At 31.3% G+C, this 24,694-nt stretch overlaps 2 protein-coding genes across 2 annotated transcripts; both read left to right on the forward strand.

The window, feature by feature from the left end:
- Window positions 1-221: 221 nt before the first annotated feature.
- TRIADDRAFT_53796 (uncharacterized protein) lies at window positions 222-13,195 on the forward strand (the record flags this gene model as incomplete). Its single annotated transcript, XM_002109569.1, has 23 exons — window positions 222-352; window positions 835-906; window positions 1,024-1,095; window positions 1,779-1,850; window positions 2,354-2,425; window positions 2,984-3,055; window positions 3,156-3,227; window positions 3,373-3,444; window positions 4,316-4,381; window positions 4,508-4,579; window positions 4,872-4,943; window positions 6,207-6,278; window positions 6,880-6,951; window positions 7,314-7,385; window positions 7,472-7,543; window positions 7,916-7,990; window positions 8,118-8,201; window positions 8,564-8,638; window positions 9,027-9,101; window positions 10,185-10,262; window positions 11,004-11,078; window positions 11,501-11,572; window positions 12,004-13,195. The coding sequence occupies 23 exons, from the start codon at window positions 222-224 to the stop codon at window positions 13,193-13,195; spliced, it is 2,859 nt and encodes a 952-aa protein (XP_002109605.1).
- Window positions 13,196-15,995: 2,800 nt separating this feature from the next.
- Window positions 15,996-24,292, forward strand: TRIADDRAFT_53797 (uncharacterized protein; the record flags this gene model as incomplete). The annotated part of the gene is made up of 18 exons (XM_002109570.1): window positions 15,996-16,110; window positions 17,886-17,998; window positions 18,196-18,263; window positions 18,433-18,560; window positions 18,917-19,015; window positions 19,131-19,237; window positions 19,408-19,483; window positions 19,571-19,672; window positions 19,732-19,782; window positions 22,055-22,146; window positions 22,404-22,471; window positions 22,943-23,070; window positions 23,144-23,221; window positions 23,355-23,453; window positions 23,543-23,649; window positions 23,733-23,814; window positions 23,984-24,061; window positions 24,189-24,292. 18 exons carry the CDS (start codon window positions 15,996-15,998, stop codon window positions 24,290-24,292), a joined length of 1,695 nt encoding a protein of 564 aa, XP_002109606.1.
- Between the last annotated feature and the right edge of the window lie 402 nt (window positions 24,293-24,694).

A 24,694-nucleotide genomic window follows, 5' to 3' on the forward strand; every position in this document is an offset into this window, starting at 1 on the left:
ATCTATTTACATAACTATTTCTGATATACGTACCAAGTTTAATAGCTTTAATTCAGTTTATTGTTAGTAATTTTACGTTAGAAGTTCTTATAGTGCAATAAAAATCAAGAGTGGCATATATAATGGTATGCTACCATATTTTAAATATAAAAGATAAGTAGATAATATTTTGGTAGATTATCCATTAATATTAAAACATTTATTCCAGCAATAGTAAGGACATGACAAGCATCAAAGTTTTCGATATATTAATTTCAGTCGATTCTATGTTTGCTTTCAGAATTATGGTTTATACAAGTTTGAATAAGCTTCTTAATGGGACATTCAGTAATCTACCTAAGTTAAAAGATTTGTACGTTTCAAATTAACGGCGACTGCGTAATGAATATCTAAAATTTACTTAAAAGGAAAAGAGCTAATTTTTTACCTTAACATTCTGAAGTATAAAGTTGCTCATAAGTCAAAATTTTCTTGTAGTACAGCTGTTAAATTTATTATTCGCAACATTAAATTATCTTATATTACGCCTATTACATTATCAAAAAAGATTTTATTTGTAAGTTTAATCTTACAGCTAGATGTTCACAGTCTTATCATTAGCAATTTGCAAATATTATAATTCAGATAAACAATAATTGAAAATCATTAAGCTAGCCTAAGAAATTAGTCAGAGGAGGGTTTCTTGCAGATTTTTAGTAATGGTACAAGTAATACAACTTATTTTGATTTTCTGTAGGGTTTGAAATAGACGAGATAATTATTACACATAAATATAATTTTAGGGAGTCGATATAAGTTTGCGTTCTATTAACAAATATAATAATATTTTCATAGAAATCTGCATATGAATAATATTGAAAAAGTCGAAGAAGGAGTATTTGCTGGTTCTAATAACATCAAGACGATGTAGGAATTATATTTATATTTTAATATTTATAAATATAACTTAATTTTAAATCTAGACTGCTTTTCATATTTTGATCTAAGATCTTAAAATTTTTAAATATCTCATATGATTAAAAGCTATTTAAATAGCAACAGCATTCGCGTTATTCCAAAATTACTCTTCGAAAATCTATCTATATTACGGGAGATGTAAGCTTAACACATTTCTATTGATTACTAATCTTAAAATATTATTTACTGTGATAATTTCATAGCCAATCCACGGATATTTTTAATTTATATCAATAGAGATCTATCTAATAATCGAATTGAAAGAATTGCAGATAGAGCTTTTAGTGATTTACATAGCTTAACAAAGCTGTAGGTCAAGTATTAATGACTGTAATGAATTTACTTCAATATATTTATGTAACCTTAATCATTCTGTAGTAGTACAGAAATCTAATAAGAGGTTCATGCGCTCATGCTAATTACTGTCCATAAGAGAATGGGTCTAATGGAGATGATTAGCGAGTTTTAAAATGTGCAAGCTGGATTAAATTCTTTTTCCATTTTCATTAAGGTACCTGCAAAGAAATATGATTGGAGAAATCACATCGGAAATGTTTCAAGGCCTATCAAGTCTTCAATTACTGTAAACTCTATGTTTAATCTATAAAATAGTTGTTGATTATAGTTTGTTTATTTTTACTTACTTGCAAGTGAATTGTTATATTTTATTGTCTTGTGCTATTACTAAATATTCTGTAAATCCTTCATTACATAATATTGTAATCAAAATAATTTTATAAGTACAGAGGAAGAACTTTGATCATTATGGAGTTCAATTTCTTACACTAATGTTATTTGACGAAAATTTATATCTTCTCCAGTAAACTATCATCGAATCAGATAACTAAATTAAGCAGCTACGGCTTATCCACGTTAGTCTCGGTTGTATCTCTGTAAGTTTTATTATGATACATTAACATAGTCAAGCTAAGGTGAAGCTTGGAATTTTCCTATGATAAAGCTTATACTTGGTTAACCTATTAGAGAGCTTTCAAGTAATGTTATCCAAAATATTGAGAGTGATACATTTGCTGGGCTTATCAAACTTAAAAATTTGTGAGTATTAGCTATAAATGGGATTACATGCATTACTGTATATATTATAATTCTATTATTACTGAGTAAGATTAAATCAGGTAACATTTCATAGGCACAGTGTGCTAATGATATTAGTGATCAAATTGTTTTAGTTCATATTTCAGAATGCTTTAATTATCCATAATCATTGCCTACTTAGGGTATTATCGAGTAACAATATCCATCGGGTGAAGAAACATGCTTTCTCTAATCTACCCGAACTGGAATCATTGTATGTAGAATATTGGTAACAAATAAATAGAGTATCAGCTAATGCATCATACCATAAAGTTTTATAAATTGACTATAATTAATTTAGGAATCTGGATCACAATCTTATCCATTTAATAGAAGCGTGTGCTTTTAATAGATTGAAGAAATTAAGAATATTGTAAGTATTGTACAAACTTATAGAATTGTACAATTGTACAAGCCTTCACGCGATATTCTACATTAATTTGGATGACGAGCCGAAAATAGATACAATAATTACTTGACACTATTGCAGGCAACTGAACGGAAATAATTTACCATTTATCAATGATGGAATGTTTCATCGATTACACAATTTGCAAGCTTTGTAAGAATATTTTCCATCAATATTCTTGATCAATACTGCGTTTGTACTTTTAAGTAAAGCTTAGATTCAATTTCCTTCTCTATAAAAGATTAAATGATAAGTAATCGTACGATACTTAAACTTACTTTCTTAGGGAATTATCCAGCAATCAAATTGACCATCTGGAAATTAGTGATATGCAATCGCTACCCAGCTTAACTGCATTGTAATTGATGATAAAATAATTAATTAATAAATATGCTTCAGTATTTGTGGCTTATAAAATTTACTTTGAAATAAAACAGCCAAAACTAAAAGTTGCCATAGTACCATATTCGTAAAAATATTTTATAATTTGTATTAACGAATACGTACATTGATGATATACAGAAATTTAGCAAATAATTTACTCAGTAATATTTCTTCCGCGAGCATGAAAGGATTATCTCATTTGAAAACTTTGTAAGTTATTCAGAATTATTTGAAAGTATTTATTTTCATGAAATAAGGGGATAAACAAATATACGATATTAAGCAGTAATTTTACATACTATTTTCGTAGATGGCTTGATGAAAACAGATTTTCTTCTCTAAAATTTGCCGATGAAATTAAGCTGCTGAATCTTACCCATCTGTAAGTGCGAAAATCAGTACGTACTTAGAAACGTTAAGAACTCTAGTATATATGTTATATATTTGAGTGGATAAAGGAATATAAATTATAATTTTTGATTCGCTGTTTTGTAAGAAGATTAAAATCATCACCATTTTGTTTACAGATATCTAAGAAATAATCAGATTTTGTTGTCAAAACACATACTCCTAAAAGGCTTACCTCAATTGGAGACATTGTAAGTTGTTTAAAAGATGATGGATATATAACTGATAAAAAATAATTGCAATATATTTTCAAGTGTAAATATCTATAATTGCATAATGCGTACTAAATGAATCTTAGTGTCTTACTTATTTGATGTTAATAGATAATAAATAAGTATAATTCAAATATTATCTACAATATACCGGGTGCAGTTTATATTTATCATCTTTAATAGTATAGAGGGTAAAAATTAAGATTAAATGCTTATAAAAATGTTATGTCCCTTAGAGCTCTGGATGGAAATTTTATTACACACTACGAAAATCTCTTATTGGGTGAAAATGCTAATGTCAGCTATTTGTAAGATTATAAATCATTCTTTATCTTCTTCAATTGATGACATATTATTACTAGTAAATCTGTTTCAATAGCTGTGACTGCCATTTTCAATATCAATTTTGAAATGCACATTGCCTTAGTTCATATTATTAGAGTATACAGCTACTGCTATTAGCTAGAATCGCTACACTGCAATAGTTTATTTAATTTGTTTTAGATTTATTAATAAATAATATTGTTATATGTACGCGTATCATCGAAAATTTGAAAAAACCTATTTTTGATCCAATTTGTAATCATTGTGTCTATAGGGGCTTCTCTAGAAATAAAATTAAAACAATTTGGCACCGGCCAAATGAAAAAATTAATTGTACATACCTGTAAGCTATTATAAAATCCTATAGTTGGCTTATAATAGATAATAATAAATAATAGCAAAATCACTTAAAAATGTACGTCAAATTTAAACCATGTTTTACAATCTCTACGGATATATTAGTGATTAAATTGGCAATCTTACACTCAATATTTCAATGTCTTACACTAATTTATTTCCATTCTAGAGATTTATCTCATAATATGTTAGAGGTTATACCCTATTTTGAAACAAAGGATTATGTTCAAGTTTTGTAAGTGGTTAGAATTGTAAAGGGTATTTTATAGGCATTATATTTGAATATGATTTTACCTTAAATGAAATTGATTTATGCTTGCTTATATCTTATTTATTTTTAAACATTTAAATTATGGACTAGAAATTTGTCCTATAATGCCATTTATGATCTAAGTGCGACTGATTCATCTAAATCAATAACTTTTGAAGCGATGTAAGTTTGGAAAATGTTAAAACTATTTACCAATTAATTATCGCTGTACATTGTAATAAATTCAATTTTTATTTTATTTGCATCTCAGCGATCTAAGCGGAAACTTAATAAAAAGTATCCCTCTTAAATTCTTTTCACGAATGCCATTTCATGAGAGCTTGAAAGAAATGTATTTGATTAATTAAATAATATTTTTTTAACAGTTTGCAATAATTACCGTCATCTTATTGATTGTTTTTGTATTATTAATCATTATCTCAATTTGCTAATACTTTACGCATTTTAATTTTAGATATTTATCCAGAAATCGTTTAAGCAATCTCGAAGAAACTTGTTTTATTTCATTATTGCAACTGGAAAAACTGTAAGGATGAAAGTTTAAATTTTAGTAGCTTTTAAATCCATCGAAATGTATCTTACAAGATATTTATTCGGGATATTTTCATGGCCTACCGCATAAAGATTTATGCGGTATATTGAGTTTATAACTGATAGTACCAAAATGGTAAAAAAACTTAAACTTAAATTATATTTATGGTCGTTTATACGGCTAGTCAAAAAATATATAAAATTTTAAAGTATTGACTTCAAGTTCAAATTTAATTGAAAAACGAAATTATTTCCATATTATCTGGCCAAATCAAAAATGATTGTAGCTATAATCTTCATATATCATTAATATATAACTATTTTACGTCGATATTTCGTTTTTAGAGACCTAAGCACGAACTACCTGTCAGAAATGAACTTTTTAAGGCATCTACGCGAGCTGAGATATTTGTACGGTTACGCAATGATTGTAGCTAAGTACAACAGACATTTGTTACAGCTTGATATAATGTTTATATACCTCAAACTATTTACTAGTATTATAAGTAATTCTATCGAAAAATTAGTACTTAAGCAAAGTTTACCTGTGTGATGGAGGGTTCAATATCTCAGAGGATTGAGATTTAGTCGCCATTTACAATTATTACAACAAAGGGTTCATAAAAGTTATGCTTTATTGTAGGTTAGTAATGTGAAGTACAGTGAGGTAGTTACGGTAGATCAGCGTGCAAGCTGTCGTGAGTAACGAGTAGAAGTATTAGACTGTGAGAGACTAACTAGAAGACTAACTGAGAGGCTAATGATCTCTGAGGTAGAAATCGCCGGTATTTATAGTTTTAAAGATAGAGCACATGCAGAGGATAGGATTGTGGAATTAGATACAACATATACCATAACAGGTTACAAAATAGCAGATGATTGTAGAAAACAGCGAGTACCTTAATAACTAAATACAGTAGTCTATATATGAATGTAGAGTAAGCGGACTGTAGATCTGTCTAAATATAAGAGCAATACAACATGTCTATATTTAAGAGTAGAATATAGTTACAGTATATTCTAAATACACTCAACCTGATATTCTATAACAATGTAATATATATTATATACCCCAAATTATTTGCTATTATTATACCATGATATCAAAAAATTAGTATCTAAGCACAGATACTTGATAATTCTGCAACATTATAATATACATACTCTAGACTATTTACTATTATTATCAAAAATTATATCAAAAAACTAACAATTTAGCTACTTGATATTTCTACAACAATTTACTTTCTGTCTGTAGGAGTTTGGATAATAATTTTATTGCCAAAGTTAATAAGGATTGTATTAGAAATCTTACTTCATTGACAGAGCTGTAAGTATATGTGCGAGTATACGACATGTTAAGCACGAAAGTCTGATAGAATGTTAAAGGGAAGAGGGTGGAGATTTACTTTAAAATCTTCTTCGCACTGGATTCGATTTGCGCATTTGCTTTCTATTTTATCATCTGATTTAAATTTATATTTTAATACTAAGAATAAAGAGTATTTTCTAACTGAGAATTCTCTAACATGCAGACTCCGGTCTAAAACTGAAATAATTCTCTCCTACAGTTATATAGGCATGTTACCAATAATACTAATGCAATCCTTTTTTAATATTAACAGAAGATTAAGGCGAAATCTAATACGGCGATTAAAAACGGGCACTTTTAACTTTAACAATTCTATCCAATGTCTGTAAGCATATTATGTCATATATTAAAATCCAATGCTGTATCTTCAGTTCTATGCATGAGCAGCATCTAGAAGAATAAAATTTTTAATCATTTAATGTCAATTTTTAGCACTGGCTATCAATAAAATTGTTATTATTGTGACCGGTTTTATTTCTGTAGAGGGCACATGGGTGAACAAAAAGTATAATTCGATATGATTAAGGTAGTAAACGATTCTTGGTCTATATGTTTTTAGGGATTTCTCTTGGAATATGATTAAGTACATTGAAGAAGAAGCATTAATAGGCCTTGACAAACTCCAAATACTGTAAGATTAAAAATGATGAAAGCATTGATAAAAAATGTACAGTAGTAACAGTAATAATAAATTTGGTTAAGGATTTGATACCTTACATATATTATGTAATTTTCGTTAAGGTAGTGGGTTAAATGGATAGTACGGTTAAGTTTTACTCCATAGCAATAAGATACAATATCCTATCATTAGATGTGGGATATTATAATTTAAAAAATTTAACCCTATTTTCCATAGGCGACTTGATCATAACCGGATTATAACTCCTACTAATCTTCTTACCAGATCTTTACAAAAATTGGAAATATTGTTAGTAAATTATTAATGTTTTTGTTATCCCAGAATCGATAAAATTAACATAATTTTGTTTATAGGTACCTACGCGATAATCAAATAGAACATTTGCGAGAAGATGTCTTCAGCAATTTGATCTCAATTAAGGAAATGTAAGCGTTACTTGGATGAAACATCTCATTAATGTCTTTCTGGTTTGTAACTAAATAAAATTCTAATAAAACAACTTCCTTATTAGTTATCTTGACGGCAATAAAATGGACAGTTTGATCGATGTAACTTTCACCCGATTAGCTCGTTTAACGATTTTGTAAGTATAACAGATGGTGGTGAGCAGAAGCTGATCAGAGTAATTATAGATCGAAGAAACGATATATCTGTATTTTTAAAGTTGCTAGGCTAGCTAATATAAATAGCTATTAATCTATGGGATTGAATTTACATTTAATGGCGTATCAATGTAAATATCTTTGATTTATAAAGCAATATCTTTTATTATATTTTTAATTAAGCTCTGCAAGCAGGAATAAAATTAAAGAATTCGTTTGCCATCGATTCTACAGTGGCATCAGGGGAAGAGTGATTAAGCAATTGTAATTTAACATTTTTCTGCTGGAAATAACCTTGGCTTTTCTTTTCGGCAATATGATGTAGATTATGATAATATCCATTTCTCTTTTAGGTTCTTACAGCATAATAATATTTCCTTTATTTCCAAACGATGCTTCACATTTTTGGCTTTAATTTCTGAAATTTTGTAAGCTATAAGTTTAGCTAATTCATTAATTGTTCATCTGACATAAGCTATTTGAAGTCAAGAAGTTATGGATTGTCAAAGAAATAAATTTTAAATAGTATAACTTGAAAACCTCATATTTGAATAGGGACATCGGATTTAATGATTTTGCTAATAATATTCCGGATTTGATGGATAAACTACTCCATACAGATTTAAGAGTTACGAGGCTGTAAGTAAATAAGAAGGTACACATTGCTGCAAATGATAGTGAAATAGCTATTAGCCTTGGATTGCATAATTGCAGCTTAATATAAGCAATCTTAAATCTCTAGTTAATTCTCGGTCTAAATAGGTTAAGTAAAATTATAATCTTATGACCGTACACTGATATAATTAAGAATCGACGCAAATACTTTTGAAGCTCCTGCTCTAATGAATACTTGGGAAAAAATGATGATACTATACTAAGTATAGGTTGTTTAAATGCAGAATGTTATAATTTGTACGCGCATGTAACGAGTTTAATGATGAATGATTACTTTTGATAATATATCTTAATTTTAAAATATATCAATATTATTTTATTAATAGAGGAATTAGTGGAAATGGTCTTAAAACGTTATGGAATAGCTTTAATATAGGTCTGGTAAGGAAAGAAATTGGATTGTAAGTTAATCATAAAGAATTTATTCCTCTCATCAACTGTAGCACTTATTTTCGGTAAAATAAGCTTTCTCAATGACTTTACTTATTCTGTATTGATATACAGAGATATCAGTTACAACAATTTACCAGCGATTGAAATTCTCAAGATCATCAACCACATCCATCCTCCATATATCTGTGATCACTACAAGCGGGCTGATCGACTTCATCATAATATTTTCGTCAAAAGCTGTTGGTTGATGTACTTGTTAGTAGGCTTAGTTGTGCATTTAATATATAGATTATACAGAGCGTATATATCAAGCCGCTAAACTATATTTAATCTATCGTCAGTTCTACTATAAAAAAATTCTAGATTGATTAAGTTACATAATTTTAACTTCTGCAGAGGTTTAAGCGGTTTACAACTAAAGCGCTTACCGTCTCCAAATTTACGACACCTGGAAGGTTATATAGCGGTTCTGTAAGTATAACATTGTTCATTAAGTTAATAGGAATAACTTTGCTTATGCTTAGAGTATACTATGCAGATATTAAGGAGAGGAGTAGCTAGCTGATTTTAATCTGCAATAGAAAAGAATCTTAGTTATTGATTCAGCAAAAATCGAATTTGTTTATCAGTACTAATCAAATTTTAAATCTGAGAATAATTAAATTAAGCAAAGCATGGAAAATTCGTATCACAAATTTGATCGGATAATTGTTATGCTTACCGAGAGTTTATGACTACATAAATTCAAAATTGATCGGTAAACGTGAGTAAAAAGGTTGTAGCTGGGTATTGCTATGAAGTAGTCATAATGATTTGTGATATAATCAGAAATGAACATTTCGAGTTAAAAGGAACAACGATACCAATAATATTTATTTATATCATCTGAAGAATTATAAACGAATGTACTGTATATAGAGAAAAAGATCCAAGTTGCGGCGCAAATGGGTTAAAAACTGTAGCGTTTAACTCAGATCTATATTTCGATAGAGGGGAAGGATCTTTACGAATAGTCCATACCTTCTTACCTCGTATCAATTCCATTCTGACAGATGGTTAGCGACTTAATAGATATGAAGTCATAGTTGGAGCTCCTAAAATCTTTGAGCCTGAGTCTAGTTAAAATTCTAAATGAGCTAAGTTGAGAATGATGTGAATTAGCAGCTAGGGTACCTGTACCACGATAGAACTTTGTGCACTTTTCCTAGTGTATTCAATGGAGGACAATATTGAATGAGATCATGAATATTTGACTATTTACCATAATTGTACCTGGAATTACATGAATTGCGTACAGAGAAAAATATTTACATAAGAAGGCTCATTTAAATTTCCGTCCAGTTTCAACTTGGTAAATTTATCAAAATATTTTTCGTTTGCTTGATAGATGACCAAGAATTCCATGTGACATGCCATTAATAATTAATTAAAGATTCGAAATTTTTTTATTTTATTTGATATTATACAATTTAAAACAGAAGTATAAAGTTCCAACATTCACGTCTCTAAATTACTTATTGCTTAAGTTCGATTTTTAATTTACCTCGCATATAGTACTCTGAACAATAATTTTATCAAAGAATTTGACGTTGAAGATTTCTTTTCTGGAAGCGATAGTAATCTCCTAGAATTGTAAGTCATAGAAAATGCTTATAAGGTTAAATGATTAGGACTGGGAAGTAATCTTCATTTGAGTATAGTAGAAGAATACAATGATTTTTCATCTATATCGATTTATCAGGCTTTATCTCATATATACTATGTTACTATTTGTGCCACTATAAACATTCAGGCAGCTTGCTGGAAATAAACTTAAAAAGTTTACCAACCGGAAAAATTTTCGTTTTCTAAGCTTACTGTTATTGTAAGTAGCTATCACGCCTTATCGAAATAAAATGTTATTCTAATATATAAGAGTAGAACTCAAATTATTGATTTCCATATTTGCTATAATAATAGCCATCGATCTTAAAATTAAAAATAACAGTTATAATATGATATATCTTAGTATTGATATGATGCTAAGGTTTAGAAGTATAAGAGATTTGTAGAAAATATTGAAGCAGGAATTTATCTTAGCTTTTGATAATTGTCTTATGACAGGAGCTCAAGACAAACTGACTGTAGGCTATGTTGCCTAAGTCTATAAGGATTTTGTATTAATAGCAAAGTCAATTTAATTTTATTACTAGTTCTTAAAATTTAATTTTCCTGTTGATCGATTGGTTAATAGAATGTAGTTATAAACGAAGAACGTATAAAATTTGTTCGCATTGCTTAGCATCCTCTGAGAAGATTAAATTTATTCTTATTATCTGTACAACAACCTTATTAGTAGATGATTTAATCAAAATAAATTGTTTGTTTACCTAGAAATATATCCGATAATAGCATTACTAACTTCTGCGATAATGCTTGGCAAAAATTTGCGCCAAAACTACGGAATGTGTAAGTATCAAAATCTGACGGAGTAAAGTAATTCTATATACATGATAATAGATTGGAAAGCAATTGTTTTTAAGTCGTGTCCATAAAATTTCGATCGCCACTTATTGATAAATTTTAAGGGAAAGTTTTCTGCTAAAAGTAGTAATCAGTATCTGATTTTAGATGCACACGAATATATATATTTATCTGTTACGGGCAATGTATGAAATTATGAAATTTAACATGTATATCTTTTATGGAAATGCTGCTAATTTTGTATGTAGATATGCGGATAGATCCAATATCAAGAAACTGTCTTCACGATGTTTGCAAAGATTGTCCAATCTTCGATTCCTGTATGCTACATTATCTGTTTAAAATACTTTCCCATATTATATGATTGATAGTTTATGCCGTGTAAATTGATATTTGTTTATGTGTAGATCATTAAAGGCGAATCCACTACTAACAATATCTGAAAAATCGCTATATGGACCTCAACAACTATCTACTGTGTAAGACTATTTGAAAGAAAGGGTTAAAAATGTATCAGTCATTTAATAGATTTATTCCGTCATCGTCCTAATAGTAGTCTTACCGACATTTTTTAAGTATTTTGTAACCATAATAGATTATGTTTCGTTACGTTATATTAAAAGGAAATTGAATATGTATTAAAGTGATTTATAATCTTACAACTGATAGCTTAGGATTACTTAGATATTCCGCTATTTTGTTACGATTAGATCTAAAGCAATGCAGCAATATACTATACTTCCGGTGCTAAAAAATGAGCTTCTTGAATTACAATATCATACCGTATTTGTCTATCACATGCAATTAAGTTAAAAAGTACGATAGTTAATCATCTACTCCATGTTTGTTTTTTGGTTACAATTATTAATGCGTAAGAAGAACTCAGTAATTTTATCTTTCTATGTGGCAGTTTTACATCTCGAGATTATTTCTGTTGCTTGGTACCTGCAAAAGTTACTGCATGCGAGCCGATTATCGTAGAATCACTGACTTCGTGTCAAAATCTGCTATCTCATTTATCCTTAAGACTCTACATATGGATAATAGGTGGATTAGCGTTTATAGGAAATTTGTTGGTTTTACGTTTACATTGGATAAAACGGCACAGCAGTAGATCAAAAGGAACATCACAGCTTCTAATTATCAACCTAGCGGTATCGGACTTTCTAATGTCAATTTATTTACTAATAATTGCTATTAGTGATCAGATTCATGTGAATAATTATGGCGTCCGTGCTGAAAGTTGGCTAAGAAGTCCAATTTGTGCATTAGCATTTTTCTTGGGCAGCTTATCTAGCATCATGTCTGTTATCTCGATATTACTAATTAGTGTTGATTTATATTTTCGCTGTACAAACCCGTTTAATTATCAGAATAGAAATTGCAGATCAGAAAAATTCAAAGTTACTGTTATTATATTATGGTTAATTTGTATTATCTTTGTTGCAATACCAGCTGTAACTAGCACAAATGCCGCAGGTAATGATCGAATTTATAAATATAGTAGCATTTGTATGCCAAGTAATGTAGAAGATGCATTTTATCGAAGTTGGATCACAATTGCTACAGTCTGTATGGTTTGTATTTGGTTAACGACATGCATATTGTATGCACTAGTACTTTTGAAAGTTCACCAAAGTAGCCAATCTGTTCATAAGTCGGCCCAATTAGATCGAAAATTAGCAAGGAAATTGTTTTTAATTTTATTTACGGACTTAATATCATGGCTGCCTTATTATATACTTATTTTTAAAGTGATTTTGACCGGTAGGATCGATATTTTTACGTTAAAATTTGTTATTATACTCACATTACCTATGAATTCAGCTCTCAATCCGTACCTTTATAGTTTTACTTGTCCTACATCACCAGGTAGAGCTTTATTGTCTATCCGTAAGAGCTTTTCAGGGAGATTGCGGGATTATTACTCGGATCCATTGCGCCAAGTTAATCATTATTTCTTCAAGTGTAATGATAATAATGATCCTCAAAATAATTTAGAAGGACCTGATGTTAATATCACACTAAATAATACAGAGTGTTTACAAACTGTTGATAGAGAAGAAGTTGTTAAGCGGACTCTTCGAGAATCAAATGTGTAAATTCTGTATAAAGCTGTGATATACATTTTCTAGGATCAATTAGAAATAAATGTTGCCATTAGATTTCTGACAAGACTGTAAAGTGGCGTGATGCAATTCTGTATTCTTAATGGAAAAGATTATTCAAAATTAAGTGAAATCGTTATGTTACGAGCTAGGAATAGCCCTAACTTGCGACAAAGATTGAGAGAGTGATTTCTACCATTTACTACTGTTATTTGGAATACGAAATAATTGGTATTCCAAGGCAGATAGGGTTTAATACAGGGATACCTTCAAGACTTACTAGAAAATCACAATCTAATTTATTATCGGCGAACTCGCCGTTTATATAGATTTCGGACCTAAAACCAGTTTAGCTACACACGTCACCTCGTCTATTAGAAATTAACTAAATTAATACCCTAAAGAGATCCTATTAAATTTACTGTAACAATATTAAAATAATCTGAAGGGTCTAGTGCACAGTTGTGACTATAGTAACCTATACAATTTGTGGAAGGAGCAATTTACTAGTATACCCCACAAATGAGTGGGGATGGTATAAAAGACCGAGCGAATTGCCATTCGCTAGCAGTAGTCGCTCCGGGCTAGGACAAACTAGTAGAGACTAGAAATCAGAAGACTGGTGAATAAAAAGTGCTAGTGGTTTGAAAGAAACCTGAGTAGTTGTGTGACTGCGAGGAAAGAGTTAGTTTCCCCTTAGAAGAAGACTTCCAAGTTAGTGGAAGACATACACAATTACTATAGCACCTGACATAACCCAATCGCAAGTGAGATTTGTGACAATTCCTTAACGTACATATTACAAATTATTTTTCTTATTGTGGTTGATAAAGCGAGAATACAGATGATAGACGCCCTATCGAACATATTATAAAGTACTAGTACAAACTCCCGTCGCTTTGCTGACGGTTTACGATAATGTGCTCATTTAACAGATAGTATTACCATTTGATAGACGTGTCAGATAATCAAAGTCATTTAACAGTAGTATAAATACCCCCACGCTGCTCATTTCAAGGGTGGGTGAGCGGCATTTTGATCGTAGTTGATAATGTGCTTTTTTAGTGTACTGTCAGGTTATAATGAGCGGATATAGCATACTGGAACTGGTGAAATACTGCGCAATGATATGTGTGTACAAATTAGGAAATTATTGAAGTTGTATTACTCCACGATCATGTTCATCTTTGGTCAATTCATTAATCGTATTGTAAAAGTGGAGTAATACTACATTCATTTACGCTACCTAAGTTGTATCGCACGAAAATATCCCTTGATCGCCTCAGTCGGTCATTGAAATTTATATGAGTATACGTGCAATATTGTTGTTATTGCATCCAATTACGAAGAGATCTGTAAAGTATGGGATACGATTATAACTACGATACGTCTATACAGAAAGCATAAAATACAGTCTGTTTCTTCCGTCAATGCTTTATCAATTTTTAGTTTACGATACGCATAATTCACTTTACTGCACAATTGACTGATTTTACGTTAGTTATACTTTGGTGTCTTTTGTTGAACCAATTTAAAGGAGACATTACTCCATGAGCCATTTTTCTCTTGTTATCTTTAGTCCATTCATTAATGGAGTTCAGTATGGTAATAAAGTATTTCACTTTTACGCTATCGAAGTTGTGTCTGACAAAATATCGCCTCAGTCGGCCATCTCTACTTGTATACGTGTAATGTAATGTTGTTTGGTCTTCAAGAAAGCGATTCATATTTTATGTTGGTCATTGACTTTATTGATGATATATCACGACACGAGACACTGAGGGCAAAAATTGCCTTTTTACATACCGTTGGGAAAAGATATCAAGTCTATACGCGTACTACTAGTACGTCGATATAGAAAGTATACAGTAAAACATGTTTCTTCCATCAATGCTTTATCCAGAATGTTTTATCCATTTTAGTTTCCATACCGTTGGGGAAAGATATCAAATCTATACGCGTACTACTAGTACGTCGATATAGAAAGTATACAGTAAAACATATTTCTTCCGTCAATGCTATATCCAGAATGTTTTATCCATTTTAGTTTCCATACTGTTCGGAAAAGATATCAAGTCTATACGCGCACTACTAGTACGTCGACATAGAAAGCATACAGTAAAACATGTTTCTTCCGTCAATGCTTTATCCAAAATGTTGTATCAATTTTAGTTTAATGCACCCTTAATTCACTTTCACTGCACCGATTTACGCTAGTTCTATTTTGTTGAAATAATTGATTTATTGAACACAGACATCAACATAAATCTCCAATATCAGCATGATTGGATTGTCAGATTGAGCATGCTCATCCGTCAATGGGAGTAACATGGGGGTTGGCGTACAGTACAGTACAGTACAGTACAGTACACTACAATACAGTACATCATACTGTACATCATACTGTACAAGTGTACAGTAGTCGAACTGTGCTGTACAGTATACTGTACGGTACAGTACAGTATGCAGCAGTGTTAAGGTACAACACAGTAACTACAGTACTATACGTTAGTTAGAAACAGTCGTTATTAATATTAAGGGAAATTAATTAATAAAATAATTAATTAATCAGAATTGCTGCATGTGTCGTATGATGGTGGAAGAAGAAAGCTGCCCTTGTTGTTCCAGTCTTGATCGATGTGGGCACTAGATAGTGTAGTTGCAGAGATTTTATGCCAATCCAACCCTCTGTACTCGTTGTCGCTCCAATTTCAACCTCCAGTTTTCATCTAGTGATTAGTCAAATACTGTACGCTTGTTATTGAATTACTCATTTCTTCATTACTTCAAAGTCATGAAGGAATCATCTGATCATCAAGGCAATGGCGATCTGACGTCATTTTCATCGATTCCCCCAAGCCAGCGGATGATTTCTGCTTGTGCTGGAGCCTTTTTTGCATCGTTATTAAGTAAGTAACTGCCATTTGAAGAAGTAATAGAATTAATGATTGTCATCGCTTTTGATCCATCACCCTCTCAACGAGACATCGTTACAGTAGTCACTAGCGGCCATACTGAAAATTCACGCTCGATAAAAATATAGTTCATAAACATGCAAATAGCGTTATTTGTGACATATTCATTTCAATCGACGATCAAAGTCTTCATGGTAGAGATATCCAATGAATACGCTAATTTACAGTACATCTACATGTTATTTTGCTTTTCGAATTACTGTACAATCGCATTTTCCACTTTACATAAAAGTATAGTGTAGCATGCAATAATAGGAAAATTCCAGGCTATGTGCCGTTGCATTGGTAAAAAGTTATTACCATCGTTAGGCTTAATCAATTGCGGTCTACCATGGTCAAAACAAAGACTTATTACCCTAAATTTCTCTCTATATAGAATACCCATCAGCATGCATGATTGAAGAATAAACGATTACTTACTTACTCGACGATAGTACAGTACAGTATTGTTATAGTTGCCGTGCTGAAATAGTGCTTAAAATACTACTGTATGAATTGTAATCCAATTATATGATTGCATTGCATGTGCTTGTACTCTGTACAAATCCCTGGATCGCGAGAAGGCGTTTACCTTATTAGCGTAATTTTAATACTCTGAAATATCGGGCTTAGTAAATCAACAATATATCGGCCACGAAAGTCTCTTGTTGACGTATACTGTTTACGAGTAATAACAACTAGAAATGCAGCGGACGCGAAGAAATTCCGTCAATGTTGAGATGAATTAATTATCACCTATACAAAGCAGTGATTGTATATTTCTGATTTGTTGCATAAAAATAGTTACTCCATTTGATGTAGTCAAGACCAGGATTCAAGCAGATCAGAAATTGATTAAAAGTGGTAAATATGGATTATAAGCAACGCTATTGTTTGTAAATGATTTAAAATGATACTTGTTGTTGATATCTATACTACATTTATTGAATATTTTCATCTTAATGTTTGAAGACTTGTAAATAGTAAAAGCATGCATGTAGTATTTTCAAACGATTATTTGGACATATCAAAATTTAAATTTACAGTATTACACTAAACATGACCATGTTATATGATTTACCGTTTGGTTGTATTTCCTTTATGGATAAACATGAATAGAACTTTCATTTAGTTATTAGTCCTGTAGATAATGATTGTAGTATCTTGGAACAATTAATTAGACCGATCAATCTTTCGGATCTTTCTAGATGTTTGTTGCTTAGAGTCAATAGTACGACTTTAAACATGCAGTCCCTTTTAGTTCTTTCTAAATATCATAATACGTTGCAATTGTCGCTATACGTATCTGTCATAACGCTACAATTGCTTTTACTACGAGTAGATTTTAAGTAATTTCTACAAGTGTTAGTGGCTGGTATTCAATCATCGAGTGATCGCTGATAACATACTAAAGTAAATGAATTAAGATTCAAATATGTTCGTGTACGTTATACGAGTACAATCTATAGTAATCCTACTTGACATAATTCATTCGTACTCATGTACTTATATTCATTGCATAAGCTAGGTAGTTCTACTGTAATTTGCTCGGACTTTAAAATGAATCGAAGAGCTCCTATTAAAATACGTTTTTGTTATTCAAATGTTAAACAATTTGACTTTCTTAAACATATTCTTGTTTATTAGATTCGTATTTATATTGAGCTTTGCCTGGTAAAGCTTGTCATTGGGATGCTTATTTTGCTGTATTTTCTTATTGCATTAATTAGATAAAATTGTCTTTTTTCGAAATGGAGTCCTAAGTCAAGTTTGCCCAATATGTCCCGCTGGTCCCAGTCATTGCGAACATCAAGTCAACATTACCAGCCGAGCTACGGCTATGGTATGTAATTTTTATTAACGAATATTGACATTTAATTGAACATTGCGGCTCGATGCTAATTGATCGGTTATGGGGTCTCCCGTTAAACGGAATTCAAATTTAATGATAACAGTATATCTGTAAAATTGGATATTTTTCGGTGATAAATGTCAATTATCGTCGTAATGTTTCTACCTTTATTTCTTGAAAAATCTCAGGAAACTGCGTTCAATATTGCAAAAAGTGAAGGAACATTTGGTTTATGGAGAGGATTATCGCCAACTGTGTAAGATATCATTTTACTTTTCTTAAGACCTGTACTACAGGATTAATTCCTTTCTCTTGCTCACTTTTCTTGGCTGTATGAATGTTACACAAAAATCTTCTTACATCATAAATTTGTTAACACGAATTATGTATCATTGAAATGCTGATTATTTTGTTTCCCAAATTAGAATGATGGTGGTGCCTGCTACTGTCATCTACTATACTGGCTATGATTTCTTAAAGGATAGGCTATCTTTTCGTCTTGGTTCCTATAAAGATGTACTTGCACCAATGATTGCTGGAGTAACAGCGCGTAGTAAGTCGTTAATTTACGGAGTAATTACTGAATTAGTCATCTTTAAGTGATAATAACTTCAGAGATGTCCGATATTATATAATTTAATACTTTTAACTAGTTTTTCTTGAATTTAAATTTCTACTTTTGTATGGATTGTTGAACTTATCTAGAGATTTAAATGTTTATGTCATTACAGCTACGACAGTCTTAATGGTTTCGCCTATTGAATTAATGAGAACTAAGATCCAAGCCAAAGAAGGGTATAGTTATAGAGGCGAGTAAAATTACTGCTAACGTACTTATGCATCCCTATTATCATTGCAGTTAATCGAACGACCTCCAGTTCCTAAATTCTGTATACCTTGCTTTATTAGAAATGGCTAGCATTGTGAAAAATGCCGTCAAACAAAGTGGGGCATCGTCTCTTTGGCGAGGACTAGGGCCCACACTTCTGCGCGATGTACCTTTTTCTGGTGGGTGTTATAAGATTCATTTCCAAAATTTACTTTATATACAGTTATTCTTGTTTACGAATCTTAATTAGCTAATAGTGATTACCTTAATAACATAAACAATCCCGATTAATAGCATGTTATTGGGCTGGCTATGAATACTTTAAGCGTAAACTTTCACGGTCTGTGGGTGAGAAAAATCGAAACATCGCTACGTTTGCAGCCGGTGCTATTTCCGGATCGGTAAGCTATTCGTTCCCATAGTAGTGTAGGTAACTAGATTTTTAATGTAAAAGTATACCATGTATAAATCATTAATGCGATAAGATGTAAGCGTGTCTTAATCGCCAATAGAAATCTGTTATGGTAAAGTTCTACAATAAAGATGGTCTTTAATTATAATGATGCAATAGATTGTTGCTACTGCCACGACTCCCTTTGATGTCGTCAAGACTCGTTTACAGGTTGACATGGGAGAAAATTTTGCAGGTATAAATATTTGGCTTGATTGTGCTATACCTAGCTTTATATTGTTTTTGTGTACTAAAAAATGTAATTAATTTGGATTGATAATAGAAAAGCAAAAAATTCCGTCCACTTGGAGTGTTATCAGAGATATCTGGAAATTACATGGATGGAACGGTTTATTTGCAGGTGCATTAATGGAAAGATTGACAAGTATGATATTATGTGGTTGTAGGCATAAATGATTAAAATCAAGATAACTTTTTCTTCAGGTGTAACTGCTCGTGTCGCCAAGATTACGCCCGCATGTGCTATCATGATAGGTAGCTATGAATTTTGTAAAGACTTTTTTGTGAAAAGAAACCGTTCTCGATAATAGCAAGTTCTTCGAAGATCGTGTAGTATTTCCATTCTGATGGACTACATGAATTTATGATGTCAGTTGCACCTTGTGCGCAAATTTAACATTTCAGTTTAATTGATACAGCAAGATTGGTTCCAATACAATGTACGCGTAGGTATATTCCTCTTTTCATCATATTCTTGTTTATTTCACTTGGAAATGAGGATATTTATAGTCACGATAAAAGTATAAGCTATGAATTTAAAACGTTACAAATGATAGCTTGAAAGCATAAATAATTCCTACTGACCTAATTTCGCTTAAATTAATCACTAACTTTCACTTATTGCAACGACATATTTTTACGTAATGTATATGAATTTTGCCTTTCATATAATGTTTATATACGGGCATTTTATATTATTAACAACTTATACTGTTTAAAATATTTCAAATTAGTTATTACAATATTTGGAAAGTTGCTGTAACGATTTATATTTCCTTTATTGGATATCTGCTGTTCAATTATATTAGTTTGACATGCACAGATGTCGTACCTGTGTATCCATTTATGGGTTTTTATTAGCATGGCTAAAAATGCCCGAAATGAATGAATATATATGATGAAGTCACAACGATTTTAATGACTAGATTTAAACCTATTTTATGCAGTCTTATAGGAATAAATTAATACAAACATCAATTTGGAAACTCTCATGTTTTGCGCAATACATTTTGAGTTACCCATCGGTTAAATATAAACAAGATGTTACATCATGCTTTTAAAATAATCAGTGAACCATGTGCGATCATACAGTACAGTATAATTATTTGTATTTGATTTCGTTTGGAACGTAATCATACGAACAGTATTATCTCGACCACCTACATGGTACACTATACAGTACTCCACTAGATAGTACATACAGTAACAAGACAATCATTAATCAAATCAATTCTAGTACTAAGCTCCTTGCATGCTTGAGTCAAACCATACAGTCATAATATATCGTCAGCCGAACATTTGTAAAATCTGTCTATCTATCCCGCTGTTGCTGCTGCATGGTTGTAATCCTAGTTTGTCATACAACATCAACCGGAGTTCGGAGGAATATTTGACTCTGATGCAATACATTTAGCTACTAAGTATTTTGTCCTACCTATCATTATTACTTCGTGTTTTAGTAAAATATTTGATTCTGATGCAATACATTTAGCTACAAAGTATTTTGTCCTACCTATCATTATTACTTCGTGTTTTAGTAAAATATTTGATTCTGATGCAATACATTTAGCTACAAAGTATTTTGTCCTACCTATCATTATTACTTCGTGTTTTAGTAATATATTTGACTCTGATGCAATACATTTAGCTACAGAGTACTTTGTCCTACCTATCATTATTACTTCGTGCTTTAGTAAAATCCAGCAGTCTCTACATTTATGGCTTTTGCTTGAATTGATGAAAGAAAAAGTGTTGACAGTTTACAAATCAATCAGTTTACAAATCGAATTTTTCGATCAGTAGTATGGATACGAAAGGCAATCAAAATGTGGTACGAATTACTGCCGCTCAAAAATTAGCCTCATCATGCTTCGGCGCAATGGCCACGGCTGTTATAGGTACTGCTGATAATACTGTAATTATGTACTCATCAATCAGGATGAATTAATGCCAATTTCTGTTTGAAATGACTTACCTAGCTACGGTACTGTTGCTGCGAATTATAATACAGTATACGAGCATAATAATAATGATTTACAAAGTAAGCGGATATCGTGATGTTACGATCAATCATACTGTACTATACGTATTATTATCATTTTATTGTCATGATAAGAATATTGATGTAGATTTTTATGAGATAAAATATAACGAACGTCCTAGAATACTCGAAATTGATTAATTACGAAACAGATATCTTCTGTACTTGTAGATATCATATTCTGTGCAAGCACTAACTAACTCTGAGCTATATTTCTCATCATTTGATGATTATTGTTTGTTCAAGTTACACCTTTCGATGTCATCAAGACACGGATGCAGATCAAGCGGAATGCTCGTCTAGCTAAAGCTCCAATATCAGAATGTACTGTAATTAATTGCTAATTCTGATACCTGATTTAATTCCTGTATGCTGCAGGGCGTAATATTTGCAATTTCAGCTCAACACATTAGCATAATACAATTGAAAGATGTAGCGAGAATAGAGAATTGTGATTGATGCTTGTATAATATTATATGTTTACAGCTGTTCCATACGTGCTATGTAATGGCTTAATGGATCACAAATGCACTATGTGCCCAGAAACGATGATGAAGAATTGCAGGACTACAATGTGGGTAAGTTGATGATCGATCTTCTGGAGGCGATGTTTTAACCACAGCTGCAGTACGTGGTATATCGAATTGTACCTCTCCTATATGTAATTCCATCTCTTTTACCAATAATTGCACACCTGCATTCACATAAATATTATCACCATTGAACGTCATAACTAATCGTAATTTTTATATACTCGTTAATAATAGTGGTGGCGGACACACACTTTGTCATTACTCTTTCGTTAAACAACTAATTTGTAATTATGTTGTTATAGGGTACTTTCGTCAATATAATGAAAAATGAAGGACCATCAGCATTATATCGAGGATTACCGCCGACATTGTATGTAGTTAAAATCTCTATTTTTCGTTCATTGTCTAACTATTGTTGCTAGCTCATAAGAGTTTCGTATTGTTGCACTTTAGTTATTAAATTATTAATCGTAATATAAAGTTACATAGGTAATTCTATCTAAAGTTGAAATGATGTTATATCTAAGCCTGTTTAAGCTAATCGGCCAGTTCAGTTTCTTTAATATTGTTCTATACGATCCTACTATTCATACGAAGTACTGTGAATCGTTGCCAAACATTCTTATATTCGTAGCTTAATTCTGCGATATGGATAAAGCTATGTTAATCCCCAAAAAATTAACTGTAGGGCTCCTACCAAACGAAAATTTATTGTAACTTTCAAAAACTGCCATTGATAAAGTTATTAATGCTATTATTAATTATACTTCGTTGGTTGTAGAGTATGTTGGTGGTTTAGCACAGAAAATGATAGATAGCTGTTATACTTTCTCTTGTTTAGGATTATGGCAATTCCATCGACAATGATATTTTTTACTGCGTATGACATTTTGAAAGAGAAGTTGACTCCGCATCTTGGCAAACGACAGGATGTATTAGCTCCAATGCTTTCGGCGATGCTTGCTAGAGGTATATTTTACTACTGTTATGGCTTACTGTATTAATATAATGCCTAAAGTTTTTGATATAATCCGTCTTACAGTTACGGTTGTTACGGCAATTTCCCCTATGGAACTTGTCAGAACAAAGATGCAAGCTAGTAAGACAGCCGGATATGGAGGTGAGAATAGATAAAGTCTTGTTACTCTAATTAGCATACACATTATCTAGTTAAATTATCAGTAAATAGCGGCAAAAAATTTTGGAACTATTTGAGTTATTTGCGATAGTAATTTGCTGGCATTTATCCATAGAATTGGTTCGTATTGTTTATCAGGAAGCAAGAATAAGTGGTGTATCGACATTGTGGCGTGGCCTGGGGACAACCCTTATGCGTGATCTTCCCTTTTCTGGTAGATTTTGAATAGCGTTTTGTATCGAAAAAGATACCATTAATATTTCTGCAAATTCATTTCATTCACTTGTTTAATTATATTGCAAGCATTTTACTGGGCTGGGTACGAAAACTTCAAGAAAAGATTTAATACTTTAACAAATGGAAAGTATCCTAACATAAGTAATTTTTCCGCAGGTGCTACATCCGGCATGGTAAGGTTTCTTTTAGTTACTATTTACTAGACTAATTATGTAAGTGTTCTATCTGGATCACCTTAGTGACTCTTCCATTACAGATAGTAGCCGCAGCAACTACCCCTTTCGATGTAGTAAAGACTCATTTGCAAGTAGATATGGGTGAAACAAATAGTAAAAACGGTAGCTAATATATACACTTAAAAAATTGTATACGCAAATATGTATAATGATGTACATAAAATAAAATTTATACGCCTGCAAAGTTTGCTAGTTGTCATTAACCGATTAAACCCACACACAGATTAGTTGTAGTGGTCTTACTAAATGTATATTTTAATTGTGTATGCAGGAAGCCAAAAAGTACCTTCTATGTTTGCTATTATGAACAATATTCGACAGCAATATGGTGTTAGAGGACTATATACCGGTATGAAATTAGTTTATAAAGCATAAATAAGCGTATTTTAGCATTCAGCTTAATAATAGTCATATAATAAGGTATAGAACCCTGAAATTTATAGAATATCCATAAACAATATTTAACTACTTTGTAGGAGTTGCTGCTAGGGTTATTAAAGTTGCACCAGCAAGTGCAATTATGATTAGCACCTATGAATTCTGTAAAGATTATTTCGCTAACAAAAATCGTTTGACCTAAATTGGCTATGATGTATTTGGTATACCAGACGAAAGGAGTCACTTTCAAAAGTTAATGTTACAGGAGTTCTGACGAGACTATAAAAGGCTGATGCCTGAAGATTCCTTTTTAGTTCGTTAGTCGGTTAGATAGTCAACTAGTTTTCAATTGATATTTAATTGTGAAGACTATAATCTTGGGTGCCAAGATTCCTTCAGTAATAAATGATAGTAAATCTCTGACTATCTCGTCTACATCATCTGTGACGCTATAATTATACCATAGTATTCGGTTGTTGGAACTGAATTATTTGGTGATATAGCTAATCTCGCCTCTTTAAGTTAGTAAGTGGCGTTCTCCGCAAGGATTGGCGTGTGTAGACTACTTTGTCACTAGTGGTGTGTGACAGTTAAATGCAATCCT

Source organism: Trichoplax adhaerens, genomic scaffold (genome assembly GCF_000150275.1).
Source record: "Trichoplax adhaerens TRIADscaffold_2 genomic scaffold, whole genome shotgun sequence".
In the NCBI taxonomy this organism is placed as follows: Eukaryota; Metazoa; Placozoa; class Uniplacotomia; order Trichoplacea; family Trichoplacidae; genus Trichoplax; species Trichoplax adhaerens.